The 14127-nt window shown below is 42.8% G+C and overlaps 1 protein-coding gene across 1 annotated transcript in view; it reads right to left on the bottom strand.

Annotated features, from left to right (window-relative positions):
• The window catches only part of LOC143820171 (collagen alpha-6(VI) chain-like), a 71098-nt gene extending 57523 nt beyond the window's left edge, over positions 1-13575 (bottom strand). Inside the window, exons 1-4 of the mRNA XM_077302637.1 lie at positions 13413-13575; positions 8543-8584; positions 2136-2231; positions 684-1304 (exon numbers count right to left, since the gene is read on the bottom strand). Coding sequence (XP_077158752.1) covers positions 684-1304; positions 2136-2231; positions 8543-8584; positions 13413-13575 — 922 coding nt within the window. The remainder of the gene's footprint in view (positions 1-683; positions 1305-2135; positions 2232-8542; positions 8585-13412) is intronic.
• Between the last annotated feature and the right edge of the window lie 552 nt (positions 13576-14127).

Raw genomic sequence — 14127 nt, 5'->3', positions numbered from 1 at the left:
CAATGAAAACAGAGGCCAAAAAAAAAAAAGAATCACTTGGTATCTCTTCCATTTCTATACCATCTTTTTGTAATCCTCCTTCTACCCCCTTAGTCCATTCAAGGGTCCCCTTGCCCTTCTGGCTGGATTCCCACTACTAATGTATTGGAATAAATTTTTATTACGGGTCTAAATTTTTGCAATATTTTGCTCATTGTCCCTTTTTACCTGTTTAATCACCAACTTGCATGTAATTTGCCAAGACCTGTGCACCCTTTTATTGACCTTATTCAGACTAGCCTTCCATCACTTAAAGGAATCCTCCTCACCTTTTACTGCTTCTGCTCCGTTGTTTGTTTGCCATATTTTTTATATCTGTTTGTACTTTTCCTCACCTTTCCTGTCTGAGTTTCAAATATTGTGGTTTTAAATAGTCTTCCTTGAATGAATTTGACCCTCTTTGCCTCTTCTTTCTCCACATCTGAAAGAAGTTACTCCTAGAGTTAAATGAGGTTGTGTTGGTCTTTTGGGGCCACTCCCTACTGATTTGCTCGCAATGCTTGCCGTTCTGGTTTCCTAAAATTTGCAGACGTCCTGACTTCCTCTTACCATGGGTATGGGTGAGGTTTTGACTATGGGGCTGCTAAGATAACTCTAGCCCCCACCACCACCTTATTGTGATTGTAATGTATTGCTTTCCTTACCTTGCGGGGATATTTTGCTATCATTTACAGGTACTCTTGGTGGACTAGGAGTCGAGATGATCACAGAATTATCAGCTTGTATAGCGTCTCCAATAACTGTGGATACATTTTGAGAAAATGTTGCCAGATCTTTTGCTGTACCAAAGTTATAGAAAAAATGTTGTGTAGCCACTGATTGTAGTTCCTGAACGGATGCCTCCTGTGTCCCTAAAGCTATTATTTTGATCCCATCATCCTGCAGTCTTTTAGCAGGTCCTTTCACGTCATCTTCTGAAAGACCTGAAATTGTGACCACCACAACTTGGTTTCTGTCTGTTCTTGGGACTCTGGAAAACATTTCATGGGCCTTTTGTATGGCATTCCCAGTTCTTAAAGACCCACCCCTGTACAGAACATTCTTTTTAAGGTGGTTTAACATGGGGGTTTTGCCTTTATACTCATCCAGCTGGAATTCAATGTGCACATCATCACTGTACTGGGCAAGAGCAATACGATATTTGTTTGGGCCTACTGGCAGACTGTTGATTACTCTGTTAACAAATGATTTCACAGATGGGAAAGACTTTCTGCCAAGGGCATTTGAACTGTCAATCAAGAGGACAACATCTGTAGACTCAAAGGCTGAAAAAAACCAGAGAACTCAAGTGAGTGCATAATCTCAACACAGACATATTCAGACAATAAAAAGATTTGGTTTGATCAGTGTTTTTTTTTGTAAAAGAAAAAATCCAATAGAAATAAAAAGTACAGATTCCCACTAATTCCCCCTTTAGAATTTTGGAGAGCCTCCCCCCCCCCCCAGCATTGGTACTCAGTATTAGTGAGTACCATCACAAGAAAAGCCCTGGGTTGAATCCTTTTTCTGCTGGTAGAGGAGGAAGAAGGGGCCCATTTAGATCAAAAATCTATCGCAATAACAGGGGGAAGCCATATGGTATATGATTGTAGAGGACAGTAGAATCAGAGAAGATCAACTCTCTTTCCTTCTGTGTTAGCAGAAAAACTATGACTGCTAAACCCCTGGTGGAAAACTTTTTTAAAAATTCAGTTTCATGTACTTTTGGAAGTGACAAAGGTGGCTCTAGGAATCGAGGAAAACTCAATCGTCATATTTTGTAAGTACTTTCAGTAAGTATACAAGGCTGCATTAAAAAAAAAAAGAATTGTCTCATGATTTTGCACCCCTCCAATCCTCCCACCAGTAGCCAGGTACTGCCTGGCAACCCTAAGGTTGTAGGATCCAACCAACTACAATGTGGAACTGTTTAAATAAAGAATATACTTTAAAAAAGAACCCTTGGCACAAATGCAGACAGCATTCTAAAAGAACATCACAAGAAAAAAACTACAAAAGCCATCTCCAAGGGAGTTTACAATTACACCCATGGAACTACTGATATTAACATCATGTGAAAAATTACTTGATATGTTTTCAAAAGAATATTAGAGTACCAGGTTTCTGTGTTATAGAAGTCTGTGTCCCGAGAACAATGAGGAACAAAATCAGAAACATCTTCTGTTTGGGTACTGATGATCCAAGATATGGACCTAGGAATAACAAAAAAAATAAAATAAAAATAATAAAAAATCCAGTTGCTGCCGGCAACATTACAGCTTTATACCTCAAATGAGTTTGCAGCTGGAGCAGAAAATCAGTTGAAACTAGCTCAGTGTTGCAAGTAAAATCTAGCACATTCTGAATCATTTATCACCTCCAAGCTTTTCAGCAGAGAGACATGGTAGTAAGTTTATTACAGTAATAAGTTTATTATTGTCATAGCCTTATGCCATAAAATACAACATCCACCCACCCATCCACCCACCCACCCATCCACCCACCCATCCATCCATTCATTCATTCATTCATTCATTCATTCATTCATTCATTCATTCATTCATTCATTCATTCATTCATTCATTCATTCATTCATATACTGTTCTGATCAAGCAGTAATATCCGGGCTCTCTCAGCCTCACCTCCCTCACAGGTTGTCTGTTGTGGGGGAGAGGAAAGGGAAGGTTATTGTAAGCTGCTCTGATATCACTTTGGGTAGAGATAAGTGGCCTATAAAGAATCAACTCTTCTTCTTTCTTCTATTTATGAACCACACTCCCTAGTGGCTCAGGTGGGTAAACAACAGTAGTCCATAATAATAAAATATAGACAAATCATAAAATTGCAAACTACAAACATCTCAGTGCAACTATGCAATTTCTTTCAGATATAAACTGCCAGTAGTAGTTCTCCATGGAGGGTTATCCAGGGGAGGCACCAACTGATTTATAGGATCACTGACCCCAACCAAAAGCTTGGCGGAAGAGCTCTGTCTTGCAGGCCTTTTGGAACTGAGTCAGCCCCAACAGGGCCTTTATCTCCTTCAGGAGCTCATCCCACCAGTGAGGGCCTGGACTGAGCATGTCCTGGCCCTGGTTGAGGCCAGACATACTTCCTTGGGACTAAGGACTACCAACCAGTTGGAATTCATGGAGAGCAATGCTCTTCGGGGAACATAGGCCAAGAGGTGATCCCTTAGGTCAGGGGTAGTCAACCTGTGGTCCTCCAAATGTCCATGGACTACAATTCCCATGATCCCCTGCCAGCAGACATCTGGAAGACCACAGGATGACTACTCCTGCCTTAGGTACCCCAGGCCCAGACTGCCGATGGCCTTAAACAATTCAAACAAAAAAATTAACAGACTAAATTCAGATTAAAAGATTTCAAACTTAATACGAAAGTTTAAAATAAAGTTTAAAATAAAATACAATTGTATATTTGTACATTTATGAGCCTCTTGTGGTGCAGAGTGGTAAGGCTGCAGAAATGTTGTCTGGAAGCTTTGCCCATGAGGCTGGGAGTTCAATCCCAGCAGCCGGCTCAAGGTCAACTCAGCCTTCCATCCTTCCGAGGTTGGTAAAATGAGTACCCAGCTTGCTGGGGGGTAAACGGTAATGACTGGGGAAGGCACTGGCAAATCACCCCGTATTGAGTCTGCCATGAAAACGCTAGAGGGCGTCACCCCCAAGGGTCAGACATGACCTGATGTTTGCACAGGGATACCTTTACCTTTTACATTTTTACATTTCTACATCATCCTCTGTAGTCTGCTTTGGAAACAAAAGTTTTCCTAAAAGACATAGATATCAATATAAGCATGGCTACCTCCAGAGTTACAGTTGGGAACATGTCTGTCAAGAGAAACTTAATTTGATCCTTATGCTTATACATCCTCTTCTGAAATGGAATCAAGGGCTGATATAGTGACATGGTGTCTAGCAGACCCACTTTATGAATGGGGTCTCTTCAGCAGTGAATGAAACTCCAATCACTGAAAACAAATATCTGTATGAATACAAATCTGGGGATTTTTAGCACATATAATAGATGATTGATGAGTTGACACCAAGGAACCAATGCGTTAGCCCAGCAGGATTTTACCCATTTATTTGTTTAGCGTCAATTTTTGAAACTCTTTAACAGCCATCTTGGTGTAGTTAGGAGTGCGGACTTCTAATCTGGTGAGCCGGGTTCGATTCTGCACTCCCCCACATGCAGCCAGCTGGGTGACCTTAGGCTCGCCATAGCACTGATAGAGCTGTTCTGACCTAGCAGTAATATCAGGGCTCTCTCAGCTTCACCTCCCTCACAGGATGTCTGTTGTGGGGAGAGGAAACAGAAGGGAGCTGTAAGTAGCTTTGAGGCTCCTTCGGGTAGAGAAAAACAGCATATAAGAACCAACTCTTCTTCTTCTTTTCAGTCTCATAGTAAATTTTATTTACCTCAGCATTCTTCTGTTCTAGCTGTCATGTTCTTTTTTGTTCAAAAACTAGTACATACAACAGCTGGTTTATATATGCTGATTATAGTTTGAAATCTATCCATTAATATCTTTTTTCCTGTAATGGAACTTGGTCATCAGTTTCAAAATGTTATGCTATGTAATTTGTGAGGTATTGCTTCTCTTCTTGCCAAACGTTAATTTGGTTTCTTTGAAACTGAAATCTACTATAGGGAGCCAATTATCTGTATGCCTCCAAAACATTCCAAGTGGGTGAAAACCTCCAAATTCGTATCTTCTATTGGTTCCTGGAAAACGAATGCACAATGTCCCAACCTGTCACTTCAAAGAGCACTGCTCTTTCACACACCCTGTGTGCCTCTCTTGCCCCTTGTTATAGCTGTGCCAATTGTTGCATGCATGCAGTACAAACAAGCATGTTTGGGCCCAGGAACAAGGTTCAACTAAACAGCAAAACAAAACAAAAACAAAATCTGAGGAAACCAATGGTGTGAACATATCCTGACTCCTGTGGTTCAGTTTCAAATTAAAATGCAACTTCTGAACACGCTATCTAATTACTTTGATGTTTTATTAATTTTCCATATCTATGTGCAAGTTTATATACACTTAGTTGGGTCCTTTGGCACATTTTTATCCTTTTCCCCAGCAACCCCCTGGGCATGCCTAAAAGGTTATATCGGGAGACAGGGGTCCCATTTAGGATACAGAGGCCAGACAATGTAGAAGAGGAGTATAGTGAGGAGAATCAGGCAAAAATTGCCCTTCCTGCCTCTTATGCTAGCAGAGCCTCTTCCACTGGAGCAATGCTCCTTCCCAGGGTTGGTCTTACCCAATAGGGCTGTTCACAGTAGGGTGTTTTGGAGGGCATTGATTCTTGGGGTCACCATAATTCAGAAGTGACTTGAAGGCACTTAATACACAAACATACAATCAGGCAGTGGCCCTGGGGCCTGATATGGGGGGTCCTGACTGTCAAGAGACCTGCATGCAGATCCCCACCACTAGGGATGAGCATGAATCAGGAAAATTCAGTGTGGTTAGTGGTTCGTGGCATCCCCAGAATGGCTCAGGAGCAAATCAGTGACACCAAACTCACAGGGAAACTTCCTCACCTCCTTTGGTTTGAAGTTTGGTAAATATCTTGTCTGTCTGGAAATGGACCCATTGGTGAACTGAAACAAACCTCTAGAAGCAGCGTCAAAGTTCATGATTTGTCATGAACTTGACTTGGTGAACCAGAAACCAAACAAAATTCATTAGCCAATTCATGAGCCAGTTCATACCCTGCCTTACCCACCACTGCAGCATTTGTCCCTATCCACTCTGGGGCTCAGGTAGCTTTCTACACTCTGTCAGGTGTACATGCTTATCCCATTTAGGGCTAAGCCAGCCGGGTTCTGGTGGCTGGTTCCACCCACCTCAACCACTAGTGAGTGGTTGCCCTTGCTTTGTCCCACAGGGGGTGGCTCCATCCTGACTTGGACCCTAGAATCACTAAGATGGTTCCTTCTCCTTCCCCCATACCATATTCTTGTGTCAAAACATCCCAGAAGGTGCACATACAAGTGGATATGCAGCTCCCTGCCAGGGCAAACAACATCCCCAGAAGTCATTTTGACTCCTGTTCAAAGCAAGGCAAGATTCCCTTCATCTATACTTGGTTCTAATTAGAAGAAGAAGAAGAAGAAGAAGAAGAAGAAGAAGAAGAAGAAGAAGAAGAAGAAGAAGAAGAAGAAGAAGAAGAGTTGGTTCTTATATGCCGCTTTTCCCTACCCGAAGGAGGCTCAAAGCGGCTTACAGTTACCTTCCCATTCCTCCCCCACTACAGACACCCTGTGAGGAAGGTGAGGCTGAGAGAGCCCTGATATTACTGCTCAGTCAGAACAGTTTTATCAGTGCTGTGGCGAGCCCAAGGTCACCCAGCTGGCTGCATGTGGGGGAGCGCAGAATCGAACCTGGCATGCCAGATTAGAAGCCCACACTTCTAACTACTGCACCAAACTGGCTCTCTGGAAATTGGGCCTCTCTGGAACTTCTAAGTGGAGTTGCTATCTGGAACCCGCAGCTACAAGTCCTGCTGGTGAATTCATGTGCAATGTAACATCTAATCTGGCCCTCAGCTTCATGGCACCATGGGGATTTGAACTTGGGTCTCCCAGTCCAGATCCTCTTACAACACTCTAAGCATTAAACTACACAGAACATGGAAAATGATATTGCTGTTATATTTTGCCTGAATTTTATCATCTGCACCTGCTTTTATATACTGTTTTACAGATGTTTTAGTGTATATATAAAAGTTTCAGCTGGAACAATATAGATGGTTTACTTTATTGTTTTAAATAGATAAATGGAATTAGTTTCTGTTTTGCAAGGGAAAGCGGGATTGTTTGTACCTCCCTCAAAAAAAGAGCTTTAAGTCATCAGTTTCAATTACTCTGAATTATATTCAAAAATATCCAACAGATTTTAAAAATAATAATCAAGTACAGTGAACTTTCAAGAGTTAATGCTTTGATTCCTACATAGGCTTTACTTACAACAAAACACATACAGATTATTTTACTACAAACATCTCTGACATGATCCAGCTAAAGTCAGTTGTGATTAACTTAATCCAGCAATTCCAATGGAATTTGGCCTTTTTAGCTGCATCAAGTTCCTCTACATTCCCATACTTTATAAAAGCACATACACTGTAGTTAACAATTGTAATATAGAAAAGAATATATATTAACCTTGTATTTATAGCCCATGGAGAGGAAAAACTAAAGACAGTAGACTATGAAATAACAAAATACTGTTATGATGATATCAAAAATTAAATTTTGATGCAGAGTGAAAATTGTATGTCTATGGTAAATGTCCGTCAGTCAATGCAAACAATTTGCTTATCATTATAAGGGGAAGTAGATAACAGATAGCCTTCCTTCAGTGTGTTTTCTCTGGCTGTATCTATTGCATGGGTGTTTTGATGTTACATTTCATTGGCAATCCTTCCCTAGTTAATTGGCTTTACTCAATAATGCAATAAACAAAATTAGGAGCAAAGCGTCTTCTATGTTTTGTGTCCTGTCTAGTTTATTATCTAGTTTTTAAAAAGTGTGTATGTGTGTATGAGAGAAGACAACCATACAATCCTATACACAGTTACAGTCTTCTAATTTGACGTAAATTAGAAGGATATATCTTCTAAGGGGAAAATATTCAGAATTTAACAGTGTACCTCCTAGAAACTGATGAGCGGGGAGAATCTGTAATGTCTTCTAAAAGCTAGGAAAAGCAGATTGGTCCTACCCTTATTCATTGTAAAATGCCTCTAGGCTTCCTTCTTAACCAGATTTCTGTGGTGGTTTTCACCAAAACTTTTAAGGTCCATCAATGGGGGGCAAAATAAGTGATCAACTAACTCATGCTTAAATTCCCTTTTTTTTGGGGGGGGGGGGAAATAACACTTAAAAAGTGAGATTCAAATGAGTAGCCATGTTGGTCTGAAGTAGCACAATAAAATCAGAGTCCAGTAGCACCTTTAAGACCAACAAAGATTTATTCAAGGCGTGAGCTTTCGAGTGCAAGCACTCTTCCTCAGACTTTACTTGGAGTGAATACATTTGTATGGATATGTTTTTCTTTACCTCTGTAGGCAAGTGTCATATAGATGAACAGTAGTGGTAAAGGTAAGGAAAGTTGTCATGTGCTGAAAAGATGGGATGTGAATAGTTTGGATTAAACCAGCAAGCACATATGGTTACCGTTCCATGAGGATGGAGTAATTATCCTGAAAACAAACATTTGCAACAAGCATCAGAAATTAAGAGCGGGGATTCAATTCAAGCGGGTATACACAGAGACCGCAACATTTGTAAAGACTGAGACCTTCGTACCTTTGCCATCATTTGATGTGCATTGAAACAAATCCCTCTCCATCTGTGCAAAATGTTATTTGCACTTTAGGAGAAGTTCCCTGGTCTAGCAGATCGCTTTAAAACATGTCAACAGGGACTAAACCTGAAACATTTGAACAGTCTTTGGTAAGCAGCAAAAGAAGACACTTACCAACTAACAAGATGTTCCTTGCTTCATCTCTTGCAAAGTGGCCTCAGGGAAGACCGACCCTTTTATGTGCAGCTCTGACAGCAACATCCAATAAATCTTTTCACAAGGCAGCAGTTAGCAGAGTGAACTGCCAGATCAAGGATCCCAAAGCTACACATAGTGAGCAGCATCCTCCCCAGACAACTCTCCTCTTTCCATTGCGTCATAGGTTATTAACCCACGGTAAAAAAAACAACAACACACACACACAAGTGGCAAAGGTGGAGCCTATATTGTGCATGGCATGAATTCTTAGAGGCTCTCTTCCCTTCTTCTTTTAAACAAAAATAAATCACTTTCAATTTCAGAGATGATTTCTTCCTATAAATGTGGTGTTTACAGCTTGCCAGAGGAGGACATTGTTCTTTCCAATTTTTAAATGCTGTTCAGAAGGCTGATATCTTATCTCTCCCCTCACCCCAGCCCCTCTCACGTCACTTAGTTTTCCTCTTCATGCTGCTTCTTATCACAAGCTTGATCTTATTAGCCAAATAACACAGTAACTCCCTGGCAAGGGATCTTCTTGGAGAAACATCTGGAGAACTTGGCAAGACACCTTAGAAAATAACACCGGGGGGGGGGGGGATATGTTTGTACAACTGTAGGTTCCTTTCTAAAGACCGGAAAGATGCAAAATCTTCTGCTCACTTGTTTTCCAGGGACTAACAGTCTATACAGCTTGGCTGCCAGCAGGATAACTGGCTGGGCTCCCAGGCTGGGTGACTTCACTGGGCACTGTGTGGCTCCTGAGCCATGCCACTGGTACTGGATTCAGAGCCGATTCTGGCAGAGTTACTTCTATCACTGGTCCCAGTCTGACTCCCACATTGTGCTGTTGCCAGTGAGATGCCCTGTGCAAACTACCAGACAGTGTGGCCTCAGTGGATCTAGCCAGTCAACAAGAGTTATTGAGTCCAACAGAGCATTCAAGAAATCATCTGGACCCATAAAGCTGTGTGAGCAGGCCAAAATATGCCCTCCACTTATACAGAGAGGGGGTGGTATACAGAGCCAGGCCTTCAAAGAACAGTGGTCTAATCATGGAACAGTGTTTACTGCAACCAGATCCACATCTATCCTTGTACAATCAAATCCAGGGTGAGGCTTGCCTGATGGGTCATACCAGTAACAACCTGTGAGAGCTTGAGCATCTTTATGGCCAAACTTGGTCTAGGCTAGCGATCCCCAACCTGTGGGCCACGGACCACATGTGGTCCGTCGACTAATTGGAGGTGGGCCGCAAAAGACGCCTTCTCCCCCCCCCCAGCCCTTTACAACACACTTTGGGTGTTGCAGAGAAACAAGCTCAGGGTTCCCATTGATTTGTCATTGTCATGAGTTAAAATTTCCATGAAAATAAAATGTTCCTTATGTTCATTGTTGTGACGTGTCTGTATCTTATTTTGAAGGGATGTTTAAACATTACCATAGCGATCAGAGAGCGTTAGGGCAGTGGTTGCGAGTAGAGGAGTAAACTACCCCCCCACCGGGCCTCAGTAAAATTGTCAAGCGTTGAGTGGTCCCCAGTGATAAAAAGGTTGGGGGCCACTGGTCAAGGCCATGCCCTGAGGCTGGCAGCTCTGCATGGGCATTAAAGTCATCCAGAACTAGCAGTCTGGGGAACAGAAAGGCCCACTCCAGGAGGCCCAACAGGGCATTTGGTGGTGTGTTAGGACAGTGGTACACCAAGCAGATGACCAAATCCAAACCTAGGCTTACACTTTCAATGTCTGGGATCTTTGGTACCAGAAGTGCCTCAAGTGAGTAAGTCTTCCAGACCAGCATTGCTAGCCCGCCCCCTCAGCCCAAAATTTGGGACTGATGGAGGACTGAAAACCTTGGTGGCAGTTCTTTCAATGCAACTGTTTCACCCTCTCTCACCCAGGTTTTGATCACACATGCCAAGTCAACCTTGTGCTCAGCAAAGTATGCCTGCATAGTTGGGGATTTCTTATTAATCAATGTGGCATTGCACAGCATCAGTGTCAGAAATGGGCTAACTACTCTAACATCCATCCCCACATTTCTGGTGATGAGATGGCGATTAGAAGGGGAAGCCATGGCCCATTTCCCATTGGCCAATGATATCTCCCTCCTCTTCTCTTGTCTAATCTCCTCCCACTGCTGTATCTGCTATGCCCTCCTATTGTTTGGATCCCTGACCCAGTTGTACTCCCTCCTGTTACATCACCCACCCAACCAGATGGTGCATCAAGCCAGTGTCATTTGCCATTCAGATCTCCAGCAAAAACTTACTAATTTCAGAAATACTTTTAATTACTCAGATTCACCACCCCCTACCCACTTTAAGTCTACTATCCTCCAAGGAACTAATCTAATTTAATACCAAGTTCAAAAGTAAAAAATAATAGAATTGAAGCCTATCCTCCCTTGCCACCCCCATCAGTATCTAATCCCATCTCTGGGGAAATTTCACACTGATCTTCCATTTTAATGGAAACTCTTAGGTCTTCTCTCCCCACATTCAGGGTCATCATCACTGGCAGTGGTTGGGAAGGATTTGGGCCATATCACTGATTACTTGTATAGAAGAGGAAGCTAGATCTCTGTGGTAACAAATTTTGGAACTGAAGGAGAGGATTCTCAGGTTCTTTACTTGTCAAGACCTTAGACAGCCACTAGATGGCAACAAACAGCTGCAGTTGAGGTTTTTGGTTGTTCAAAAGCCCAGCACAGCCTGAATTTCATCTCGCAGGCTACTGCAGTTTCCACTGGATCCCCGGTTGTCTTTGGATCACTCTTCGGTTCCTTACTCCCTCAACCTTCCTCATCCTCATCCTCAATGCTCACTGTATTTGAGGATTCAGATGAAGATAAACATTGGACAGCTGGTTGCTGGCTATTCCTGGGAGTTTACTGACACGTTCTTCCAGTAAAGTCCGGGCCATTCAAAAAGATCACTCATTCAGCTCCTTCGGGTCATCAGGCTGCCTAGACAGATTTATGGCAGCACTGTATCTGGAGCTGACCCCATCAAGGTGTCCTTGCTGATTGCACTTGCTGAGATAAGGTGGAAAGATCTCAAATGGGGTGGGGGGAGTGTTGATATTTCAAAACAATCCTTTCCACCTGCTATTTACCACAAAGGGGCTATGCCACCTAACCAACCTTCAGTCAGTTGCCGGTAACAGTCCCAGGACAGTCTTTGGAAGGTGGGGGAAGGACGGTAGTTTCCTCCAGTAATATGGCCCTTGCAGCTGCCAGGGCCTGTGCCTGTGTGGCACCCAAGGCCACACTAAGTCCTGGCAATGGCAGCAGGTTTGAGGACCCAGTGTGGCCTCCCTTCCCCTCCCCTCCCTCACACTATTCAGAGTCAATAAATTAGGAGGTTAATAAAATTTCTCCAAAATGTCCTCAGTCCCATTCCAACATCTATGTGCCTTCTATTTCTGATAGTTCAGTTATTTTATTATTTCCTGAGCTTTTTAGCTTGGTGGATGGTTCAAAATAAATTGAATAAAATTAAATCTTGGTGAAGAGATTCTCTGTCTCAACAACACCAGTCACCATCTTAAAGAAATATCTGGGTGAAGGGCATTTATCCATGCTCTGTATAAGACATCTCCAGGGCTATCTCTTACTAAGGACACTCAGCTCTCCAGGGTTTCCTTTCCTTGGGAAAGACAGGAGAAGCCAAAGATACTATAAGACCTTGCTCAATCACACAGAAAAACCTTCAAAGTTTGGCTTTATTGCAATAATAATGTCCCATCAAGAAAAGCTGGGGAAGGACCAAGAAAAGTTGAGGAAGAAAAGCTGGGGAAGGACTCTGTGTTACACCTTGGCCAAAACCTAGGTGCCATCAGGAGGTCCAAAAGTGAGGCCATAACTCCAGAAACCCTCTCACTCTCCCCCCCCCCCCCCGCTAAAGCACCTAGAGTACAGAGCATCACTGCCCAGGCATAGTATTCATCAATACTGAGCCATATGGAATAGTGGTATAGAAATCAATTGAATGGATGGATGGATGGATGGATGGATGGATGGATGGATGGATGGATGGATGGATGGATGGATGGATGGATGGATGGGTGGGTGGGTGGGTGGGTGGATGGATGGATGGGTGGGTGGGTGGGTGGGTGGGTGGATGGATGGATGGATGGATGGATGGATGGATGGATGGATGAATGAATGAATGAATGAATGAATGAATGAATGAATGAATGAATGAATGAATGAATGAATGAATGAATATCTTGTGGTTAATAACCATTCAGGGACTTCTATTCCATATTTTTACTCCGTCTCCTCTTGAAGCTTTCTATGCCTGTAGCTGCCACCATTTCCTGTGGTGGTGAATTCCACAGAATGACTCCTTGAGTGAAGAAGTATTTCCTTTTTTTCTATTCTAAGCTCATTCATTTCATTGAGTGCCCACAAGTTCTTGCATTGTGAGAAAGGGAGAAAAGTAATTCTCTGCCTTCTCTAGCCCATGCATAATTTTGTAAGCCTCTATCATGTCACCTCTCAGGTGTCATTTCTCAAATCTAAAGAGCCCTTTAGTCCTCCACCTTAACCTTTTCAGTTGCCCTTTTCTGCATCTTTTCCAAAGCAATACCTTTCTTGAGGTATGGTGCCCAGAACTTTATGCAGTATTTCAAATAAGGCCACACCATAAAAGGGCATTATGATAATGGCTGATTGGTTTTCAATAATAATCCCCAGCCCAGCATTTGACTTTTATATTGCAGTCAACGTCTTCCATGAGTTATCTACCACAACTCCAGGATCTCTCTTGGTCTGTTACTGCCAGATCAAACTCCATCAACATGTATTTATAATTAGGATATTTTACTCCAGTGTGCATTACTTTGAACTTGCCCACACTGAACCTCATTTGCCACATTGACACCCACTTTCCCAATCTCAATAGATCCCTCAAGCTCCTCACAGTCCTCCCTGGTTCTCATCAACCGGAACGACTTTGTGTCATCTGCAAACTTAGCCACTTCATTGCTTACTCTCAGGGCCATTCCGCACGACTTTAATGTAGCAGAAGGCTTGCAAATTGTAAATGCTACTAAATTGCAGTTCCGCAAAACATCACACACAATCTGCCACACTCCTGAAACAGTCCCACAAAAAGCAATTCGTTGTAGCGCTTAAAGGGAAATCGGGAAAAGTGGATTCACCCTCCGAAAAGCGCTACACTCTTGCAAACAATCTGCAACACTAGCGAAAAAGACCTGTGTGTTCCCATTGTTGCAGTTCCAGCCAAGTCCCTCCCCCTGGCTCTCTCCTCCGAACTTCCAGTGAAGCGATCGCCATTTTTTTTTTCTCAGAGCGAGCAGAAAGCAACAAACCAGTGAGGCTTCATTCACCCAGCGAGGCTTCTCCGGCTACAGTCCCTACACAGAAGTGCTTTGAAGCTCCCCTAAGTCACCAAGCACAACACAGCCCCATTTGCAAGTTCCCTTTATTTTCGGCTGAAAATCGCGCCCGTTCGGGGGGGGGATTTTTCTTTTCACTCAGGGGAGCATGGTAACGATGACTCGCCAGCTCACACACCAGCTAGATGAGTCTAC

The sequence above is a fragment of the Paroedura picta genome, chromosome 11 (genome assembly GCF_049243985.1).
Source record: "Paroedura picta isolate Pp20150507F chromosome 11, Ppicta_v3.0, whole genome shotgun sequence".
In the NCBI taxonomy this organism is placed as follows: domain Eukaryota; kingdom Metazoa; phylum Chordata; class Lepidosauria; order Squamata; family Gekkonidae; genus Paroedura; species Paroedura picta.
This window is presented reverse-complemented; position numbering and strand designations above follow the sequence as displayed.